At 45.9% G+C, this 23,291-nt stretch overlaps 2 protein-coding genes across 2 annotated transcripts; both read right to left on the bottom strand.

The window, feature by feature from the left end:
- Window positions 1-6,190: 6,190 nt before the first annotated feature.
- Window positions 6,191-8,410, bottom strand: LOC130429039 (P2Y purinoceptor 14-like). The gene is made up of 4 exons (XM_056757391.1): window positions 8,355-8,410; window positions 7,556-7,579; window positions 7,064-7,470; window positions 6,191-6,815 (listed from the first exon to the last, which is right to left on the bottom strand). Exons 3-4 carry the CDS (start codon window positions 7,468-7,470, stop codon window positions 6,212-6,214), a joined length of 1,011 nt encoding a protein of 336 aa, XP_056613369.1. The 5' UTR covers window positions 7,556-7,579; window positions 8,355-8,410; the 3' UTR covers window positions 6,191-6,211.
- Window positions 8,411-15,046: 6,636 nt separating this feature from the next.
- Window positions 15,047-18,338, bottom strand: LOC130429006 (P2Y purinoceptor 14-like). Its single transcript, XM_056757342.1, has 2 exons — window positions 18,293-18,338; window positions 15,047-16,427 (listed from the first exon to the last, which is right to left on the bottom strand). Exon 2 carries the CDS (start codon window positions 16,407-16,409, stop codon window positions 15,438-15,440), a length of 972 nt encoding a protein of 323 aa, XP_056613320.1. The 5' UTR covers window positions 16,410-16,427; window positions 18,293-18,338; the 3' UTR covers window positions 15,047-15,437.
- Between the last annotated feature and the right edge of the window lie 4,953 nt (window positions 18,339-23,291).

Raw genomic sequence — 23,291 nt, 5'->3', positions numbered from 1 at the left:
GGCGTGCCCAGGAGTCGGTGTACCTCGACCATCTCTCTCTTTCCCTTCTAATGTGCAGTCCCCTCTCTCTCCCCGACCTGTACCCTTTCCCAGGTCTCCGGCGTCCTTCGGCCCCAGGCCCACTCCAAGGGCCAGGGAGACAGCTGGAAATGGATGTCCGTTTTACCGGGGATCTGGCCGTTTCAGCCAGACCGCGGGCCCTCCTCCACCACAAGCCTCTCCTCACCAATCCGTCTGCCTACTTCCTGCTGCTAGGGCGGCGGAAAGGTCTGGGCCGACCTGTTGGCGGTGCGGGGAGTCGGGGCACGCGATCGACCGCTGCCCAGTAATGGAGGTCGGTACGATGATCCGGATCCCCGACGACCCACAGGTTGCCCTCGATCCAGCCGGCCTGTATAAAATACCTGTGAGTGTAAAGGGGAATACATATCAGGCCTTGGTGGATTCAGATTGTAACCAAACCTCCATCCACCAACGCCTGATTCGGTCCGTGGCAAAGGATAAGACCCGCATGGTTAAGGTAGGTGGGACGTGGTGAACTATCCCTTAGTGGCGATGCCAATACAATTTCGGGGTCAAAAACATAGAGTCGAGGTGGCGGTTAATCCACATCTCAAACATCCACTAATTTTGGGGACGAATTGGCCGATGTTTTCGGTATTATTGGGGAAATTCGGTGTGGATGTTTCCTCGGGGAATCAAAGGCGACGGAAGAGAGCGGTCGTGCAGGCAGGGGAAGTTGAGCCGGAACCTCAGGCGACTGACTCAGCGGAACGGAGTGCTGTAGAGAGGCATCATCTCTCTCGGTGCGATGATTTTGCCCTGGAGCAGTCTCACGATGATTCGCTTAAACATGCATTTGACCAGGTTCGTACCATCGACGGACAGCGTCTCCATCATGCACAGCCACTCGTCTATCCGTATTTTGCCATTTTAAAAGACAGGTTGTATCGAGTGACCCAAGACACTCAATCAAAGGATACAACACAGTTAGTCGTCCCAAAGAGCCGTCGGGAAATGCTTTTTCAGACGGCTCACTGTAATCCAATGGCTGGTCACTTAGGGCAAACGACAACGTTAAACCGCCTAATGGCCCGCTTCTTTTGGCCGGGCATTCATGAGAACGTGCGCAGATGGTGCGCGCCTTAAAGACACGAAGATGCCAAAAATTGGGATCGATGGCTAGAGCCCCTGTTATTTGCGATAAGAGAGGTCCCCCAAGCCTCCACGGGGTTTTCCCCCTTCGAGTTACTCTATGACCCTCACGTGGACCCACCACCTACAGGAGGGACCGCACGGGGCCGGTGCAAAGTGGATCGGGTGGTAGTTGAATGCGGGGGCCTCGACAACCCGATCCCTGGACGCAGAATCTAGCTCTAGGGACATGGAACGTCACCTCTCTGACGGGGAAGGAGCCGGAGAATGTGCGTGAGGTTCAGAGATTCCGACTAGAGATAGTCGGGATCACCTCTACGCACAGCTTGGGCTCTGGAACCACACTCCTGGAGGGAGGATGGACTCTTGACCACTCGAGTTGCCCAGGGTGAGAGGCGGCGGGCTGGTGTGGGTTTGCTTATAGCCCCCCAGCTCAGCCGCCATGTGTTGGAGTTTACCCTGGTGAACGAGAGGGTCGCTTCCCTGCGCCTTTGGGTCGGGGATAGGTCTCTCACTGTCGTTTGCGACTATGGGCCAAATGGCAGTGTAGAGTACCCGGCCTTCTTGGAGACTCTGGGAGGGGTGCTGGAAAGCGCCCCGACTGGGTACTCCGTCGTTCTGCTGGGGGACTTCAACGCCCACGTGGGCAACGACAGTGACACCTGGAGGGGCATGATTGGGAGGAACGGCCCCCCTGATCTGAACCTGAGTGGTGTTCTGTTATTGGACTTCTGTGCTAGTTACAGTTTGGCCATAACGAACACCATGTTCAAAGATAAGGGTGTCCATCAGTGCACATGGCACCAGGACACCCTTGGCCGGAGGTCGATGATCGACTTTGTGGTTGTTTCATCTGACCTACGGCCGTATGTCTTGGACACTCGGGTGAAGAGAGGGGCGGAGCTGTCAACCGATCGTTTGGCCGAATCGCCTATAGAGAGATCTTCAACTTCCACCTCCGGCAGAGCTTCGACCAGATCCCGAGGGAGTCTGGAGATATTGAGTCCGGAGCTGTGGCCGTAAGGTCTCCGGTGCCTGTCGAGGCGGCAATCCCCGAACCCGGTGGTGGACACCGGAAGTAAGGGATGCCATCAAGCTGAAGAAGGAGTCCTATTGGGCCTGGCTGGCTTGTGGGACTCCCGAGGCAGCTGACAGGTACAGACAGGCCAAGCGGACTGCAGCCCGGGTGGTTGGGGAGACAAAAACTCGGGCCTGGGAGGAGTTCGGTGAGGCCATGGAGAAAGACTATCGGTCGGCCTCGAAGAGATTCTGGCAAAACGTCCAGCGCCTCAGGAGGGGAAGCAGTGCCCTACCAACGTTGTTTACAGTGGAGGGGGGCAGCTGTTGACCTCGACCGGGGATATCATCGGGCGGAAGTCACCGAGGTAGTCAAGAACCTCCTTGTGGCAGGGCACCAGGGGTGGATGAGATCCGCCCTGAGTACCTCAAGTCTCTGGATGTTGTGGGGCTGTCTTGGCTGACACGCCTCTGCAGCATCGCGTGGCAGTCGGGGACAGTGCCCTTGGACTGGGAGACCGGGGTGGTGGTCCCTCTTTTTAAGAAGGGGGACCGGAGGGAGTGCTCCAACTATCGGGGATCACACTTCTCAGCCTCCACGGGAAAGTCTATGCCAGGGTACTGGAGAGGAGAATCCGGCCGATGGTAGAACCTCGGATTCAGGAGGAACAGTGTGGTCGTGGAACACTGGACCAGCTCTATACCCTCTCCAGGGTGCTGGAGGGTTCATGGGAGTTTGCCCAACCAGTCCACATGTGTTTTGTGGATTTGGAGAAGGCATTCGACTGTGTCCCTCGCGGCATCTTGTAGAGGGTGCTCCGGGAGTATGGGATTTGGGACCCTTTGCTAAGGGTTATCCAGTCCCTGTACGACTGGAGCAGGAGCTTGGTTCGCATTGCCGGCAGTAAGTCAGACTTGTTCCCGGTGCATGTTGGACTCCGGCAGGGCTGCCCTTTGTCGCCGGTTCTGTTCATAATTTTCATGGACAGAATTTCTAGGCGCAGCCAGGGGCCAGAGGGCATTGGGTTTGGGGACCACACGATTTCATCTCTGCTCTTTGCGGATGATGTCATCGTGCTGGCCCCATCAGACCAGGACCTTCAGCATGCACTGGGACGGTTTGCAGCCGAGTGTGAAGCGACTGGGATGAGAATCAGCACCTCCAAATCTGAGGCCATGGTTCTCAGTCGGAAGAGGGTGGCTTGCTCACTTTAGGTAGGTGGAGAGTTCCTGCCTCAAGTGGAGGAGTTCAAGTATCTGGGGGTCTTGTTCACGAGTGAGGGAAGGATGGAACGGGAGATTGACAGACGGATCAGTGCAGCTTCTGCAGTAATGAGTCCCATAACGATTGGGCAAGCCCGATACTTTTTGTCCCTAAAACCGACGGCTCAGTCCGTTTCTGTGTGGACTACAGAAGGGTAAATGCTGTGTCAAAGTTCGATGCATATCTGATGCCACGGATTGACGAGTTGCTGGATCGACACCGATTTAACTAAAGGATACTGGCAGATCCCCTTAACTCCCCTATCCAAAGAAAAAAACGCCTTCACCACGCCGCTTGGATTACACCATTTCGTTACACTACGCGGCATACTTAGACGACATAGTCATATACAGCAATGTTTGGGAGCGACACATACACCATCTGAGAGCGGTCCTGAGTGCATTGAGAGGGGCCGGGCTGACAGCTAACCCTAAGAAGTGTGCAATTGGGCGGGTGGAGGTAAGGTATCTGGGCTTCCACTTGGGTCATGGTCAGGTGCGTCCCCAAATTGATAAGACTGCAGCAGTTACAACCGCACCGAGACCCAAGACCAAAAAGGAGGTGAGGCAGTTCCTGGGGCTGGCGGGATATTAAAGAAGGTTTGTACCTAATTATTCGGAACTCACCAGCCCGCTGACTGAACTCACTAGAAATGAGGCACCGGACACCGTCCAGTGGACGGATCCTTGCCAGCAGGCTTTTACCCAGGTAAAGGCTGCTCTCTGTTATTGCACTCCCCTGATTTTTCTCTTACTTTTTCGTTGCAGACGGACGTGTCGGATCGGGGCGTGGGGGCGGTTTTGTCCCATGAGACGGGGGTTAAAGAACGGTAGGTGCTGTACCTCAGTCGCAAGCTCTCTAGGAGAGAGAAAAAGTACAGCACCATTGAAATGGAGTGCCTGGCGATCAGGTGGGCCATACTCACCCTCCGCTACTATTTCCTGGGGCGCGAATTCACGCTCCATTCGGACCATGCTCCCCTCCAGTGGCTCCACCGCATGAAAGATACCAACGCACGGATCACCCGGTGGTATCTGGCGTTACAACCCTTTAAATTTCAGGTGATCCACAGACCTCAAATGGTTGTGACCGACTTTCTCTCCAGGAGGAGGGGGGAGGCTGCAGGCCAGATGGGCCCTCGGCCTGAGTCGGGCGGTGGGGGTATGTGGCAAGGGGGGCGTGGTTTAGTGACGTCTGTACCGGGGAGGAGAGACACAGGAAAGACGATAAACAAGTAGGTCGATTACAGATTAAGATCACCTGCGTCTCATTTCAGTGATTGGTGAGGAGCAAGTTTAAAAGGCTCGCAGATTCGGAGGAGTTTGAGAGAGAGACGGACTGGGAGACCTGAAAGCTGGACCGGAAAGCTGAAACCTGAATCATATGGACTATATTCCGGGAGAAACCGACGAAAGTCTACATTATTATTTTGAGTTGTAAACTAGAGTGCTTTGACACAACGTCTTGTTGTAAGGAATTGAGAATAAAAAAGTTCTTATCTCCCAGTCCACGCCGACCCCGCCTCCTTGCTTCAATTCTCTTGAACCTATCTACAGCAACATTGTGGTCACTGTAGTTCTGGCACATCTACTGACTGCAGCTAAACACCATCACTGATACCCACATTCCACCAGCAGGAACCAGATGCTAGTTCAGAGCCAGTGCTGTCGCCAGTTCTTAGTTGGTTCGACTGTCAATCCCTTTAGGAACCTGTTACTATTTCCACAGGCAAGAGAGCCAATACAGAGCCAGGTGTTACGTCACCGAATACGTCTCATAATCTGTCTTTCATTGGCCCTTGGAATTGTCCTAACTTTTCACCCCTATACGGCGTCCGTTGGGACGCCCAACGCAAAGATGTAAATTCTGTTATGGATTACTCAACCTCTAGTGCTCTAGTTGAACACAAAGAAATTTGGTAGAATGTTAGAAACTAAAAATTATTTTCCATCATTTACTACATTAGCAAGAAAAGATCATAATGGTAGTCAAAGGTGACCCAGAAATACTTGCTTTTCTAAATCCCCCAAAACATCTTTTGAGTTCAACAGAAAGAAAATATATACAACACCTTAAAAACCATTTAGATAAGCAAATACAGCAATAGAAACGTCTTTTGGCAGTTCTTAACTTTGATTTGACACCAGAAAATAATTGGGTAGGTTATTCCCTTTGGGTGGGTTTTGAGGGGTCATTTGGCTGCTTTCAGGAAGCAAGTTAGCAAGATCCCTGTGACCAACAGCCTGACAAGGTAAGCTAACGTTTACATGATGACTAGCTAGAATTCTATATAATCTAGTTCAGTGATGGGATGGGACTATTTTGTATTTAAATATCTTTGAATTTTTTTGTATTTTCAACCTAAATTACTTTTTGCCTATCAACCTCCTTACTAGATTGCAGTGTTTCAAATACATCCATTTGAAATCAAAATACTTTTAATTTGTAACAGTATTTTGTATTTAAATACATTTAATCTTAGCATTATTTTTGTATTTCTTTGGACAGATTGGTTTTCTTCTTCAAGTTTTAGCTGTAAATTTGAAATTGATCCACTTTACAAATAAGTGGATTGCTATGAAATTATAATCCATTGTATTTAATATTAGGCTTTCCACATCATGAAGTATTACTATCAACAGAACAGGCTGAATATTATTTGACTTTATTAGCATGTAACTACAGGACCTGCTTCGTTTATATACAACTCATGATTTAAACATTAACATATAGCATAACACATTTTCAGGTAATTAATCCCACTGAATAAAAGTATTAATTGACAACGCTTCGCATATGTTTTTTCTTTCTGAGGCCAAGCTTGTATCTGAATGCTTTGCAGAAGATAAAGTATATAAGTGGATCCACACAGGCATTTAGCACTGAAAGCAGAACAGTCAGCTCCTTTAGGATACTAAATACCTGAGCCTTTGTACAGTCACTGAAGAAAACATCAAACACTCTCACCAGATGATAGGGAACAAAGCACACACAGAAAATGACCACTAGAATGAGCATGTTACGCTTAGACTTGTTAAATGTTTGACTACTGGATACTGCCGGTGTAGAGATTTTAGCTTCTCTGAGCTTTTGCAGAGTTCTCCAGTACAGAAAAATCAGAGAAACCAGCACAAAGATGAAGAGTGCAATCGAAACACAATGGATAATTTTATAGGCCAAGATCAATTGGAGACTGTGAAGGGATTCACAACTAATATCTTCATAGCTCTGGTTAGGACCCCAGGACATCTGAAGAAAAAGAAACAAGTAGATGGACCCAGTGGATGCCAGGAAGAGCCAAGTTGCTATTGTAATCAGGCGGGCAAAACGAACTGTCTGCAGGGCATTTGTTTCCAAAGGCCGAACAATTTTGAGGTACCTACGGTAAGAAGTAAGATCAAATTATCAAAATCAATTTACATTCAACCTTGAGGTTAAAAATGTATCAACTTTGATCAATTTGTTCCTTAAAAAAATGGAAATAAGGAAAAGAAAATTCTAAAAAATTGGAATTTATATAATATAATAAATAAGCCTTCATACAAACATGGTTTTTAAAGTTAAATCAATTAAAATCACAATAACAGCAAAAGGGGACAAAAGTTAGAGTCGGTATGAGATAGTTACCTGTTTGCAGCAATAAAGTCCATGAATGTAATGCTTGCATACATGTTTAAATAGAAGGCTGTCGCTCCAAAGCTGCAGTAAATATATTGCAGTGTCACTGAAATTTTGACATTGTGAGCGATCCGCAACGGTAAACAAAGACAAAGGAAGAAGTCAGCCGCGGCTAGATTCTTCAGGTAAACCGTGACACTGGACTTGACGCGTTGATTTGTGCAGAAATAAACCCGCATTGTGATGCAGTTCAGCACTAGACTGATAAGAAACACCAGAGAGTATGCAAATATGAAGACGGGGTGAGCTGGGACCTTTGAAATTTCACATAGTGCTTCAGTTATGTTTGTCTGGTTGTGCTTCATGGTGTTATTTAGAGAAGTGGTGATGCTGGTTGCAGGGACTGGTGTTTCCATCTAGATAAACAAGTAAGAAACATATGTAACTATGACTATATTAAGAAAAACAAACAGGAAGATATGTAAAAAATATGTACTGTACCCTTAACAAGACTGTTGACCCAGGCTATAATAAAACAAAATAGTTGTCAGTCGTAAATGTGACAGAAAAAGGTTTTATTGTGTTGATGCATCAGACATGAGAAAGAGCACTGCGCTCTTGCTGAAAGGAGTTACAAAAATAGCCAAAAAATTGAGTATGCTGCCAAGACCACAAGAATGACTTTGCTGCCAAAAATTTAACCCAACCCATAGTACAATAATAAGTAGTGTTACACGAAACATAAATAATATGATACAAACAACACCATGTACATACTTTGTCATTTATAAATCATAATACATAAATCATCTTTCACAAATATCTACATGTGTCTCTGTTAAAATGAATACGTCTGTATGGAGTGGGTTGCTCTTTAAGCTGTTACAGCCCAATTTCCAACACCTATTATGTGTGAATATACATTAGCACGAACATTTATAAACACGCAACCTCTACTGAATATGTCATGCCATTTTAACTTCAGTAAATAGATTTGATATGTTAATAATGACTTTCTGAATATATATTTTGTTTTCTTACAGTAGATTTTGCAGGCTGAAAACCTAGTTTTTTCCCTTATTATATGGCTGTTGTCATATGTACGGATTATTAGCAGAAAATCTTAAGTACTCTTGCCAAAATGTATAACAATTTTGACAAGAGATCAGAGTTTTCACCTGCTTTACAGGAATCAAGAACTATTGTAAAGACATTTTAGAGAATATGACAATATTTCAATCATTCATACATCAACATAGAATTACTTCAAATAATAAACAGTTTGGCTTATTAAACTCACCCGAAATTCTCTTCAAACTAGGCTCTCTATGCCTTGAGCTAGCAGCTTGTCCTTTGTATTCACCACTTCCTTACTCACGCAAAGAGGTTATGTTTTAAATGTAGTGGTAAGAAGTGTGAAAGTAGGGAAATGGTAGGATTGATGGGTTTCCATTTTCAATAGCAACTCTTTGCTATTGTTGTATAAATGGGTTCAATTAAATTTTTACTGGGATTTCAAAAAAAGAAATAAATTGAATAAATAATTGCTGAAACAGGCAGTTCATTCCTCACCCACGACTCTGCTGTCAAACGGTGGAAAAATACTGTTTTAGCCAATATTAAATATTTATTGGGAGACCAATGTCAAAAGAGTTACGGAGAACTTCCAGTGGGTGAGATCAAAACAGTAATAGATGTCTCACAATGTCAAATGCATTCTTTTGCATGAATAATATTCTAAAGAGGGCTCAGTTGAGAATATAAGATCCATTGTCAGTAAAATAAAACTCAATAGGGTCCAAACCTACTGATCCATTCTTTTTATAAGCTGAATGCTCAATTAGCCCGATTTTTGAAGACTTGAGTTGATCTGGAGTTATTTTGCTAGTCACAGCTAATCATGATGAGATCAAATGAACAATGCAATATGATCTATGGGATATTAACATAACAGCATCTACAATGAAAAACCTATAATTTTAGGTTGTTTCTTTACATGACAACCTTGATTTGGGGACCTAAAAAGTTGCAAGTTGGAAGTGTTTTTAAATGATACTATTATTGTTTCTGTGTTGCAAGAACACACATTTGTGTTACATTACATTACAATTAGAAGACACTTTTATCCAGAGCGACTTACAAAGAGGTAAACAATGAAATCAACATACAGAAAGAACAACAAAAAGCATAAGCGCAGTAAAACTTGTCTCATATAGCCTACCACAGGGCACTGATGTTGTGGCTAGTAAGTCCCTTCCGGGTTGTGAGTAGTTCCACATAATAGAGGTACGTGTTGTTTCATAGCCACATGCGAATAATATGCATTTACCCTTAATGTGTGTGTCTGTGTTGTTTTTTTGGCTTTAAACTTATTATTTTGCTTATTGTGCTGTTGTTCATTTTCTTAAATTTTAGGTTTTAGGTTTAGTGAAAATTGTATGTCAACTCTGGCCCAGTGCAAAATGGCTCACTTTATGTGGTCAGAGAATTGATGAGATGAGTGTCCTGGATGTCAGACATAGGTAGACATGACAGAGAATTTTTAAAAGTATGTTTTTTTTATAAAATTCAAATCGTTTTTTTATTCACATTATTGCTTGATTGTTTCTTACTAAGCCATCTATTCAAGAATAAAATTGTTTTCTTACTTACGGTAACAAGCCCCTGTTAAGCTGAACAACACAGCTTCTGTATTATAGAGAAATGTTAAATAACAACATATATGCCTATTAAAAAACATTATGTTAGAGCGGAGCAACATGGGACAGGTGAAGAGATATACAGTTGAAAGAAAAAGTATGTGAACCCTTTGTGCTTACTTGGATTTCTTCATAAATTGGTCATAAAATGTGTTCTGATCTTCATCTAAGTCACAACAATAGAGAAACACAGTCTGCTTAAACTAATACCGCACAAACATTATACGTTTTCATGTTTTTATTGAACACAACATGTAAACATTCATAGTGCAGGGTGGAAAAAGTATGTGAACCTTTGGGTTTAATAACTGTCGTGATCCCGGGAACGGCGGTCCTTTGTCTGACACGGAGGTGTGTTTGTTTTGTGTCGAGCACGTGCTACTGGTTGTTTTCATAGCGCTCGGTGTCTACGTCATACCCCGCCCTTGTGTTTCCCCTTCAGGCTTTCCCCTCACCAGTTTCTCGTCACACTTTCCACCTGTAGATCATCACCGGCGATTTAGTTAATCGCTCTCCCCTGTTGCCTCATCTGCTCCCCATTAGGTTTTCCTATTTAATCCCTCTTGTTTCCTCGTCTTGTGTCAGATCGTTGCTTAATTTATAGCCTACACTGACTGCCACAGACTAGCACGTCTAGCCTGTTCCTTAGTCCTAGCCTTGCTCTAGTATTTTGTATTTTCATAGCTCCTTGCTGTTCTTGCCTTACCCTGTTTATCAGCACTCTGCTCCCCGCAGTTCCCGCTGGCGCTCCGAGCTTCCCTCCTGCACCGAGACTTCACAACAGCCATTTCTCCGAGGCCTTCCTCCGCACTAACGGATAAGACTGGATGCTTCTGGGTTGAGTATTTCCCCGTGGATTGAACGACTCCAGTGTACTCCTGAACTTTTGTGACTATTTACCTTGTGCAGCCTCAATAAACGCATATTCAAAAGAAACCTCTGCATTTGAGTCTCCCTAGTCGTGAGTCATGACAGAACGGTCTGACCACGCACGTGACTCAGCAGAGGTAGAGCCTCTACGATCCGCACTACACCAACAGGGAACGCTATTGGGCCAGCAGGAAACTCGTCTAAATTCTGCAACCCGGGATGTGGGAATTCTGAACGCCCAAATGGCGGATCTACTCCAGCAGGTTACCGTCTTGCAAATTGAGGCCGCCAATCTCCGTGCCACTTCCACCCACCAACAGCGCGGATCTCTCTCCGAACAGGAACCCCACGCCAACAGTCCACCCCTCTACGGTGGAGACCCCAACTCATGTCGGGCATTCCTGTCTCAATGTGCCCTGGTGTTTGCATTGCAACCGCGTCGTTACGCCTCTGAGGAAGCTAGAGTGGCTTACGTGCTAACCCTCCTTACTGGACGAGCACGCGACTGGGGTGTCGCAGTCTGGGAAGCTCGGGCTCCGTGCTGCCGCTCTTTCGATGCCTTTCGTGCGGAGATGTGCAATCTGTTTGACAGGTCGGCTCAAGGGGATGAAGCGGCCGCCCAGCTCTCTCGGATTTCCCAAGGCAGAAATTCTATAACGGATTATTCTGTCCGCTTCCAGACGCTGGCGGCCGTCTGTGATTGGAATCAGGGGGCGCTGCGGTCACGCTTTCTCGACGGCCTCAACCACTCTATTGCGGATGAAATTGCTGCTCTTGACCCTCCACGAGATCTTGAGGAGCTCATCAATCTTTGTTTACGCATCGAGAGCCGCATTAATGCCCGTCGCTGCCGACGACCCTCCCCCACATCTTGGCGTGCTCGGGAGGCGGACACTTCTACTCCTCCCATCAGCTCTCCTCCGGTGGAGGAACCTATGCAACTAGGCCGGTCTCGTCTTTCTCCCAGCCAGAAGCAGCAACGTCTTCGTCAGGGGTTATGCTTTTACTGTGGAAAACCCGATCATCTAGTGCTGCAGTGTCCACTAAAAGCCTCCGCCCACCCGTAGATTGGAGAGTTCGCGTGGGCGCCATTCCCTTTTCCTCTCCGGCTTCCCGTACTCAGCTGCCATTTCGACTCGTGCTAGAGGGTGCCACTCACACCGGTCTTGCCTTGGTGGACTCTGGCGCTGAGGGGAACTTCATTGATGCCTCCGTGGCCCGCAAGTGGAGGATTACAACTATACTCCTCCCTCGTCCCATTTCTGTCTGGACGCTAGCGGGAGAGCCCTTCACCTCGATCACCCACATTACCCCTCACGTAAGCCTCTTCCTTTCGGGCAACCACTGTGAGCGGTTAAAGTTGTTGGAAAGAATAAATTGGAGGACGTTGACGTCGCCCGGCATGGCGCAGCCGGGCCCCACCCTGGAGCCAGGCCCGGGGTTGGGGCTTGTATGCGAGCGCCTGGTGGTCGTGCCTCCCCCCGTGGGGTCCGGCCGGGCTCAGCCAGAAGGAGCGACGTGGGGCCACCCTCCCGTGGACCCACCACCTTCAGGAGGGACCATAAGGGGCCGGTGCTTAGTGGATCGGGCGGCAGTCGAAGGCGGGGCTTCGACAACCCGATCTCTGGACGCGGAATCTAACTCTAGGGACATGGAACGTCACCTCCAAACATATAGTTGCAAACATATAGACTCTCAAATCATAAGACAAGTCTATCGCACCACCACCTGCGAGAAACATTACGATTTATTTGTAATTGATAAAAAATTACATTTACAATACATTTGGCAGACGCTTGTATCCAAAGTGACTAAAATTTCATCATACCGTTCATTTGGTTTCTAAGTATGTGCAATCCCTGGGATTGAACCAACGACTTTGGCATCGTAAGCACCATACTCTAACCACTGAGCTACAGGAAAGCTGTAATATGTTTAAAATCCCAAATCTTGCTACTGAAGAAGTTCAAGATTAAGTGAAAGTGATGTTCATAAATAAAAAATAAGAACAATTGTTTGCTTAAGAGTGTGATGTCAATGGTCTCGTTTTGTTGGGTTGTGTGGTTACAAGGGAGTAGTTGCTTGGGATCTTTGGCGAGTATCAGTGAGGAGTTGCAGGGTTTTTAAACAGTTTTGCATCCACATGACTGGCACTCTAAGTATCTTCCCTCCACCATGCAGGGTATGACACTGACATAATAATTGAAATAATTACATAGCCTACTTAAATTTTTAAACAAGTAAATAAAAACACTGTGTGTGGGACTTTCAAATATATTTTGGCTTTAAATCAGCTACAATAAAGATATTATCATGCTCAGACGACTCAGACTCAGCATGAAAATTAGCCAAGATCAAGAACAAAATAATAACTGAGCCGGGCTGAGAGAGTCCACTGGACGAGTCAAAGGTGAGGTCAGCCAGGCGAGGGGTCAGTCAAGGTGCGTGCAGATTCCAAAGGGAGATCCAGTTCGTAGTCACAACGGGCAAGGGTCGATCGTGGTATGAACAGTGTCCGGAGGCAAACTTGTAATCCAAACCGGTGTAGATAGTTATAAGGAAAGGTCTAAACCCGAGCGGCAGATCAGTCAAGGGAAAACTCCAAATAGAAGAAGAAAACTGGGTTAAACCGTAGACTAGAAGATGGCAAGAGCGAGGCTAACCATACAACGCAACAGCAAAGGAGGAAAAAAAAGACAGGAATATAAAGGGGAGAAAATGATGAGAATGAATGAGATAAGAAATAGGTGCCAAGCCGCGTCATATAGAAAAAATAGAGACAAGAGAAAGGTGAGACAGGGTGAAGGAGGATCAAACATGTTATGATTTCCGGAAGGGAGAACCCAAGTGCAGGCAGACACAATGGTGAAGGGATTAAACGGTATTTATTAAATACAAAACGGCATAAAAAAAAACCTACGAGAGGGAAAACAGGACAGGATAATAATAGACTGAAACAAGGACAAGTATTCACTAGATTAAACAAACACTTTGAATACACTAAACTAAACTCACAAGACACAAGGTAATCTGAACAAGGAACATCGACTTCTGAGAACAATGACAAGGGTGACTCACAAGACAGGATTCCAAAACAAAGTATAACTTTAGCCAACATGGACAGAGTACAAGGAACAGCATACAGTACAATCCACAAGCACAAGACAAAGAACATGAGGATGATTTAAAGGGTGACAAACACAGGATGATTAACAAGAGGCAGGTGTTGGTAATGAAACACTAATGGGAAGGTAACAAGGAAACAAGATGGCGGTAAACACAGACAAGACATGAGAAAGCGCATGTCAGCCTTTATACACTCACCTAAAGGATTATTAGGAACACCTGTTTGATTTCTCATTAATGCAATTATGGTGGTGGTGTAATGATGTGGGGGATGTTTTCTTGGCACACTTTAGGCCCCTTAGTGCCAACTGGGCATCGTTTAACTGCCATGGCCTACCTGAGCATTGTTTATGTGGGGTCAAACACAGTATGAGTATGGTGTTCCTAATAATCCTTTAGGTGAGTGTATAAGCAAAGCCATGACTTTCTCACACAAGACCCAAGGGCTATGCCATGACTCCGCTGCAAGACAAGAATAAACATGACATGATAGCAGAATGATGACCCAAAAATGTGACCTGACAGATGTCTTATTTGACTCATTCTCAGGAAAGAGTGGTTGGCTGATTGTCCCGTCTGTTTAACACTCTTGTTGGGTCAAATATAAACCAAAGGCTGGGTTCATTCCCTTTTGACCAAAAGCTGAGATGTACATACACATTTTCTAAACATGTACAGTATGTTATTAACAGTTTTTAATTTGACTGGGTAATGATCTTTGTACCCGAGGTAGTTCGGATAAGCGGTAGAAAATGGATGGATGGATGATCTTTGTCAAAGTGTTTGTAACCTTTAAACAAAAGTCTTTATCAAAGTGAAGACAATAATATGTCTAGAACTATTTCTTTGCAAATGTTAACATTTGAGTGAATAATGGACTGGGCAAATGTATAATAGGAACTAGTGGGTGAGCAATTTGAAGACACCATGTTTTTACCACAACAGACTTTTTATAGCTTCCTTTGTTTTATTCCACAGTTTGTCAAAAAATTTGGAGGAAGGTTGTATTTAAGGAAAGGATCAAACAAACAAACAACTTATATGGCTATATGGGCCGGCGGATAGGTTGTCCAACTATGTGGTTTATTGTAGTTTAAAGGACAATCTATCCAGTTGCTATTGCAGAATTTTACACTGGTCAGTCACAACAGGCCAAGGTCCTGATAACTACTGCTAAAACGAGTTATCTTGACAGGTGCATTTTAATTCTTACAAATATTTTAAATATAAATATGCCTAATTAATAACATTTATGAAATTCTATTTACAAATGAATGAAACCAATTGCATTTTCGTCTTGTTTGAATGTCGTGTCTTGACTGAAAGCCTAGTCCTTTTTTATGGAAGGTCAGCATTGTGTTCCTGGTCAGCCTGAAGTGTTTTCTTTTGTGATGACAACTGGCTGGATGTACTTTACACCATTCAGCTAATCACATGACATGGAATATGGATTTAAAATTTTATTAAAATAACATACCTGAGAAGACCTGCTGGCATGTGACAACACATGAAATAAGAAGATGTGTAATTTCTGAGAGTTAATATGATTACACATGTTCATTTCTTTATGCTATTTACATTCATGCAAGGAAATCATGAATAGGGTTCAATCAAAATTTTTTGCACCAATGTAATGTCCAACCTTCGTTTCCTTTTCCCCCTGCCAATTGTTCTTACTCTCATTCCCTTTACAAATTACTGCTGGACTGCTCAGTCTTTCTGTTTTTAACTTTTACCGAAGCCAGCTTTTTCAAAAGTGACTTTCTGAAGGTTCTGCACATTAAGAAGTAAATGACAGGATCTAGGCAAACATTAAAAGCAGACAGGAAGAGTGTGGCCTCCTTTATCTGGAGGAGAATGAAGTAGTTGTTTGTGTTACAATTCTTCACTTGACTAAGTGTGAAGGGCACACGACAAATGTGGTAAGGCACAAAACATATAAAAAACACAGCCAGCAAGCTGAAGATGCTTCGATTTGACCGTCGTCCTGCCTCACTGCTATCCTGTTGCACCCTTCTGTAGGAGCGGTACACATGACATGCTATAGAGGTGTAGCAAAACATGATCAACAGGAAGGCCACCCAGAAGACTCCGACGTTGAAGTGGACAGAAATTTCATGCCAGCGTCGACCCAGTGAACTTTTTTGGGCCATGCAGGAATAATTCTTAGGAATGGGCTGGTTGGTTAATATGGAGTTCGGCAAAATCCAGATGATCATAACACTCCATGCTAAGAGTGCCAGAGCTTTTCCCACAGTGACACGCTGTAGAAAAGTTGATATCCTCGACATGCTGCAAACAATTTTAAAATAACGTTCCAAACTGATAAGGCACATAAATATGATTCCAGTGTACATGCTTAAGTAGAAAAGTACAGCAGTGAAGCGGCAGACTATGCGTTTTAACTGCAAGCCACCATAGCCCAGGTCACTCGCCACACGCCAGGGGTATGTGAAGAGCATCAGAATGTCAGCCACCACCATGTTTTTTAGGTAAACCACCAAGACTGAGGAGCTTGGAACTCTGAAGAAGATCCAAGCAGCAAATCCATTGACTAAAAACGCACAAGCACAGAGGATGGAGTAGAATAAAGGCAAAACCTGCTGTGTGAACACACTGTTGAAATTTGTGCAATTTCTGTCTCCTGCTGCCACATCCATTTCTGCTTACATACAAAGCTGTTGGAAAATCAGTTTTTTAACAATCAAACACAGATTATTACAGTCATACAAAACAATCAACACAGCATATACAATGAGGGAAATAAGTATTTAATCTCCAGCTGATTTTGTAAATTTGCCTGCTTACAAAGAAATTAAGGGTCTATCATTTTTATGGTAGGTTTATTTTAACTAATAGAGACAGAATATTAAGAAAATCTGGGGGAAAAGGTTATATAATGGTTATAAATTAATTCACATTTCAGTCAGTGAAATTTGTATTTGATCCCCTACCAACTAGCAAGAATTCTGGCTCCACAGATTGGTTATGTGCCTATATTGACCACAGATTAGTCCTGTCACTTTAAGACAGTACTCCTAAATCATCTTTTTGTGTATATAAAAGATGCCTGTCAGCAGAATCTGCATCTTCTCTCCACCACCATGGTCCAGTATGTTAAAGGATGTCAGGGACAAGATTGTAGACCTTCACAAACCTTGAATAGGCTACAGACAGATGCTTGGTGAGAAGGAGACAACTGTTGGTGCAATTATATGGAAATAGAAGAAATACAAAATAACTATCAAATGCCCTTAATCTGGAGCTCCCTGTAAAATTTCCCCAATGAAGTAAAGATGATCATGAGAATGGTTAAAGATCAGCTCAAAACTACACGGCAGAAGCTTGTTAATTATTTCAAGACAGTTGGGACCACAGCAAGCAAACCATTGGTAACACGCTGTGCCACAATAGATTGAAATCCTGAAGCACCCAAAAGGTCCTCCTCCCCAAGAAGCCCTGCCTGGCTCGTCTGAAGTTTGAAAATGAACATCAAAATGATTCAGAAAAGGCTTTGGCGAAGGGGCTGGCACTTTTGTGAGACCAAAATTGACTCCAGTGTTTGGAGGGAATGAAATGTTGACTATAACCCCAAGAACACCATCCCTACAGAGAAGCACAGTGTTGGAAACAATATGCTTTAGGGCATTTTATCTCTGCTACGGGCACAGGATGACTTCACCTTTTTGAGGGGCTGAAGGACAGGCCAGTGTACCGTAAAATCTTGGACGAGAACCTCCTTCCCTTAACTAGATGGGTCGTGGATGTGCCTATAAAATGACAAAGACCCATTATTGCCAAGACAACCACAGAGTGGCTTAAGGAGAAGCATACTAAATGTCCTAGCCAGTCTCTAGATCCGAGTCCTATAGGAAATCTCTGAAGAAGGCTAAAACTTCAATTTGCTGAGCGACAGCCAGCCAACCTTAAAGATTAACACAGGAGTGGATTAAAATGACACATGTGCAAACCGGGACCAATTATCAGAAATGTTTTACCTCTGTGCTTGCCAACAAGGGTTTCTCCACAAAGTTCAAAGTTATGTTTTGCTTGGGGATCAAATACGTATTTCACTAACTAAAATGTAAATCAATTTATAACATTTATATAAAAAAAATGTCCACGATTTTTTTCAATATTCTGTCTCTATCAGTTCAAATAATTATCCCACTGTAGAAATTATAGATCGTTTCTTTGTAAGCAGGCAAACCAGCTTTTTTTAGCAAATTGGCTGTTTATAAGTACTTATAAAACACATATTCAACATGACCATATTCTACTTCCCTAAATATATACCTAAACCTAACAACTACCTTACTAACTATTAACAAGCAACAAATTCGTAATTTACTGAGGCAAAAGTCATAGTTAATGGTTTATTAATACTGAGAATTGGAACTTAAAATAAAATTTGACCGGTTAAGCTAATTTATTTTTTAATAAAGAGTGCTTTAACAATTACAGTTAGCAAATTCATTTTAATTCCCTTAAAAAAATGTTGTGATTAAATTGATTACAAACTTAATAAAAAATAATCACTTACTTGAAGAGCTGAAAAACAAGCTTCATAAGAGAGAAACACAGAAGTGTTAGATGGGGCAGATATGCTTCATATGAAAATATAGAGGAAGAAGGCATGCTCTGTGGGATAGGCACAAACAGAAAGAGATGTTCTGTGGGCAGACACGTCTGCAGTGAGTGTGAGTGTTTGTCTGTGCATGTGTGTTTTACATTTCTCCTCTCCGAAAACTCTTCCATCAAAATTAAATGTATGTTACTTGATGGTAACATACATTTCATAGAAAAGACTCATGTGCAATCACTCATGTGATACTGTTGCAAAATTAGACTTCATAAGCCCCAACGGCCAACATGATTTCAATTTCAGTATCATTCCCTATCTCCTAAAGTGTACTTTGCATCATTCAACTTGTAGGACGTAATAAATTTGAGAACGAGTGGCTGATTTCTGGTGCCGTTTTAGCTGCTTTATAGTGAAGGGGGCGGGTCGATTGATGAGAGATTGAAGTGCAGAATTATGTCATGAGATTACATCATGTTATTGTAAATCTAGATTCTATTCCAGGTAATATATTTAATATTCACATATAACATATATTTAACATACTTCATAAACATTGTGAACCCAACCTAAAGAATGTATTTAACTTTATTTTTGTATGTTCAGTCTTAGCCAAGTTCACTTGGAAGTGGTATTCTCTCATCCGAACAGAGATGTCTTCAGGATAGCATCCAACACATGTTGATAGAGAGTTATCTAGTAGAAAAGAGAGGAAAATCTGGGTATCGTCTGTATAGCACTGGTAAGAGACGCCATGTGCCTAAAGTGCAACTGTTCTTAATCCTGGTCCACCCAACCCCCCGCTCAGAATATTTTGAATGTTTCTGTTTTCCCTTCAGATGTTTGTTAAATATGACCGTAAGTGCCCTGCAGAAACATCACTGGTTAGGACTATTCTACCATGATTCCAGTTAGAAAGGAGCGAATGTTAGATTCAAAGGGCATTAAACTGCACAAAACAAACGCAAATATCATGATTGTGGTAAAATAATCCTCCACATTTCTGTAGTAAATTGCTGCAGATAGTCATGTAGTGGAGATATGGGCTCTTAAAGTTCAGCTGATTTTCTGTGTGCAGGTGATAGAGAGCATTGAACACTGTCTAGGGACCATGTCAATCGAAACAGTTTGTTCATGGAGCTCTTTTCTAATGAGCTGGTGATTTCAATCAGGTGTGTAAAGCAAGAGAAATGAAATTTGGCGAATGAAATTTGCATGCCGGTCTCCGCCCCCGGATGTCCGGTATAAAAGGAAGCCGGCGTGCAGCATTCATTTACCTCTTGTTCTGAAGAGCCTGAGAGCCTCTCACGACTGCAGCAGAATATGATACGTGTTTGTGATATTAGGGACACAACGTCTCGTTCCCTCCATCAGGGAACTGAGGTTACACACGTAACCAAGACGTTCCCTTTCTGTTGCTCTCTCGACGTTGTGTCGAGAACGACAGATGGGGTTGCCTATGGAAAACGTATTACTGTGTGTTACAGCGTCCAATAGCACTAGGTCCGGTTAGAGCTATCTGTGATTGGTCATATGCCCGGCCTAAGGGGGAAGGCTGCTCTGCCCAGTGCCCAGATGTTCGCTATGGCTGTCATGCTGTCCTGCACTATAGGCCGTAGCCTTCTCAGCACAAGCAGCACAGCCCACAACTCTAGGCAATAGATATGCCAGCGCAGACGGGGGCCCGTCCAGCGCCCCGCTACTTCGTGCCTGTTGCACACTGCGCCCCACCCCGGCAGCAGGGCGTCATCACCATGCGCCTGCTGCCGCTGTGCTACGCTGTCCTCGTAATTCGACTCTGTAGCCAGTGTTGAGCGGTCTCACCCCCGCGGAGGACGCCATGCGTCCCAGGAGCCTCTAGTTCAACACTGACTGGGCGCGTGCTGCGGACAGCTGTGCCGTCATGGTGACAGAGTTTAGTTCCATACCGAGAAAGAGGATGCTCTGCACTGGGGAGAGTTTGCTCTTTTCTCAGTTGGCCTGAAATCCCAATCGATCTAGATGCCGGTGCACCAGGTCCCTCTGTGTACACAACAGATCTCGCGAGTGTGCCAAGATAAGCCAGTCGTTGAGATGGTTTAGTACCCGCACACCTTTTTCCCGAAGGGGAGAAAGGGCGGCTTCCACGATCTTCGTGAAGACCCGTAGAGACAGCAACAGACCGAAAGGGAGGACTCTGTACTGATATGCCCGCCCCTCGAATGCGAACCGTAGGAACGGCCGGTGTCGAGGGGGATCGAGACATGAAAGTAAGCGTCCTTCAGGTTGATTGCCACGAACCAATCCTGACACCTGGTAGATGTCAGGATGCGCCTCTGAGTGAGCACCCTGAATGGCAGCCTCTGAAGGTGCTTTGTTCAGGGAACGTAGACCTATGGAGCGCAACCCGCTGTCTGTCTTGGGAACGTTGAAGTGCGGGTCGTGACCCACTGAACGTCTTGGTTTTGAGGGACGAACTCGATGCCTGTTTTGCCAGAAGGGTGGTGACCTCTACCCGAAGTAGGGAGGCGTCCCTGCCTCTGACAGAGGGAGAGATGATGCCCCGAAACTTGGGAGAGTCTCTGGCATACTGGATCGAGTAACCAAGACGGAGCGCCCTCATTAGCCAGCGAGACAGTGTGGGCAGATCTCGAGCTCCCAGGGACTGTGACAGGGTGACCAAGGGGACGGTCTGCTTCATCATTCCCAAGGGGGTTGGTTCGTCGGCTGGCGGAGCTAACCGTCTGTCGCGGGGGGTCTCCGGAGGGAAGGTTGGCTTTGCCTGCCTGGCTAGGGTGTGAGGTCGGTTCGCTGTGCACAGTCCAGTGGAGTGTGGAATCGGCTGCAAGTACACTCGGGGAGAACAGAAAAACTCTGCGAATAAGTGGGCGCCAGGCCCTGAAAAGGTTGGGCCACAGGTGCACCGCGGGCGGACGTTCTACCCGGGGGATCTCGACGTAGTCCTTCGCTGCCCCACCATCGAGGGAAGTAAGGGAGCCGGAGCTGGTTTCACTGGAACGGTCCGTGAGTGGAGCGTTCCAAGTTTTACACAGCTCCTCATGCACCTCCGGGAAAAACATGGCACCTATCCCCGGGTAAGCACAGATGACATCACTTCTGCTTCCTCCCAAAACTTGACCGCTGGGGGTGGAGCTTGGATTCGTCAGAGTCGGATGCCAGTCTCCATCCGATGCTGCGAGCGACATCTCATCTACGTCACACATCGTTTCCGAGTGTGTATGTGAGGATCCAGACGGTATGCCACCACCGCTTGGGGAACGTTCAGAAGAGCGAATCGGGGTGCGATCGGCCCGTGAGCATTTGGCTGGCGGGTTTACGCTCGCAGAGTTCCCCAAATCACTAATGCTGCAAACGTGGGTGGTCATCAGGGCCGTAGCCACAGATGTCACAGCCCGGGTAGCAGACAAAATGGTGGCTGGTTCCCGTAGGAAGACAGCCACCCGTGAACGCAACTTATGAATGACAATCTGCCCGCAGTGTGGGCAAGATGTGTCAACGAATGCTGCTTCAGCGTGCTGGATGCCCAGACACCTAATGCAGCAATCGTGTCCATCCCCCTCCTCGATGAGGGTGCCGCACCCAAGAGAACAGCGCGACATGCCGCGCTGGAGAATGATCAGTCCTGAAAAGGACCTTTTTAGAAAAAATCTATAACACCTCCAGAACCACCGAGACGCCCAGGGGAAGGTCGCTGCAGGTAGGGACTCTACGTCGTAGATCCGGCAATGTAGAAGAAGAAGAATTCATTGAATTCGTTCGGTTCGTAGTCATGAGCAAAGGCTCTGAAGAACAAAAGGTAAATGAATGCTGCACGCCGGCTTCCTTTTATACCGGACATCCGGGAGCAGAGACCGGCATGCAAATTTCAGGATGCGCCTCTGAGTGAGCACCCTGAATGGCAGCCTCTGAAGGTGCTTTGTTCAGGGTACGTAGACCTATGGAGCGCAACCCGCTGTCTGTCTTGGGAACGTTGAAGTGCGGGTCGTGACCCACTGAACGTCTTGGTTTTGAGGGATGAACTCGATGCCTGTTTTGCCAGAAGGGTGGTGACCTCTACCCGAAGTAGGGAGGCGTCCCTGCCTCTGACAGAGGGAGAGATGATGCCCCGAAACTTGGGAGAGTCTCTGGCATACTGGATCGAGTAACCAAGACGGAGCGCCCTCATTAGCCAGCGAGACAGTGTGGGCAGATCTCGAGCTCCCAGGGACTGTGACAGGGTGACCAAGGGGACGGTCTGCTTCATCATTCCCACGGGGGTTGGTTCGTCGGCTGGCGGAGCTAACCGTCTGTCGCGGGGGGTCTCCGGAGGGAAGGTTGGCTTTGCCTGCCTGGCTAGGGTGTGAGGTCGGTTCGCTGCGCACAGTCCAGTGGAGTGTGGAATCGGCTGCAAGTACACTCGGGGAGAACAGAAAAACTCTGCGAATAAGTGGGCGCCAGGCCCTGAAAAGGTTGGGCCACAGGTGCACCGCGGGCGGACGTTCTACCCGGGGGATCTCGACGTAGTCCTTCGCTGCCCCACCATCGAGGGAAGTAAGGGAGCCGGAGCTGGTTTCACTGGAACGGTCCGTGAGTGGAGCGTTCCAAGTTTTACACAGCTCCTCATGCACCTCCGGGAAAAACATGGCACCTATCCCCGGGTAAGCACAGATGACATCACTTCTGCTTCCTCCCAAAACTTGACCGCTGGGGGTGGAGCTTGGATTCGTCAGAGTCGGATGCCAGTCTCCATCCGATGCTGCGAGCGACATCTCATCTACGTCACACATCGTTTCCGAGTGTGTATGTGAGGATCCAGACGGTATGCCACCACCGCTTGGGGAACGTTCAGAAGAGCGAATCGGGGTGCGATCGGCCCGTGAGCATTTGGCTGGCGGGTTTACGCTCGCAGAGTTCCCCAAATCACTAATGCTGCAAACGTGGGTGGTCATCAGGGCCGTAGCCACAGATGTCACAGCCCGGG

The sequence above is a fragment of the Triplophysa dalaica genome, chromosome 9 (genome assembly GCF_015846415.1).
Source record: "Triplophysa dalaica isolate WHDGS20190420 chromosome 9, ASM1584641v1, whole genome shotgun sequence".
Classification (NCBI taxonomy): domain Eukaryota; kingdom Metazoa; phylum Chordata; class Actinopteri; order Cypriniformes; family Nemacheilidae; genus Triplophysa; species Triplophysa dalaica.
The sequence above is the reverse complement of the archived record's forward strand: the minus strand, read 5'-3'. Positions and strand labels throughout refer to the sequence as shown.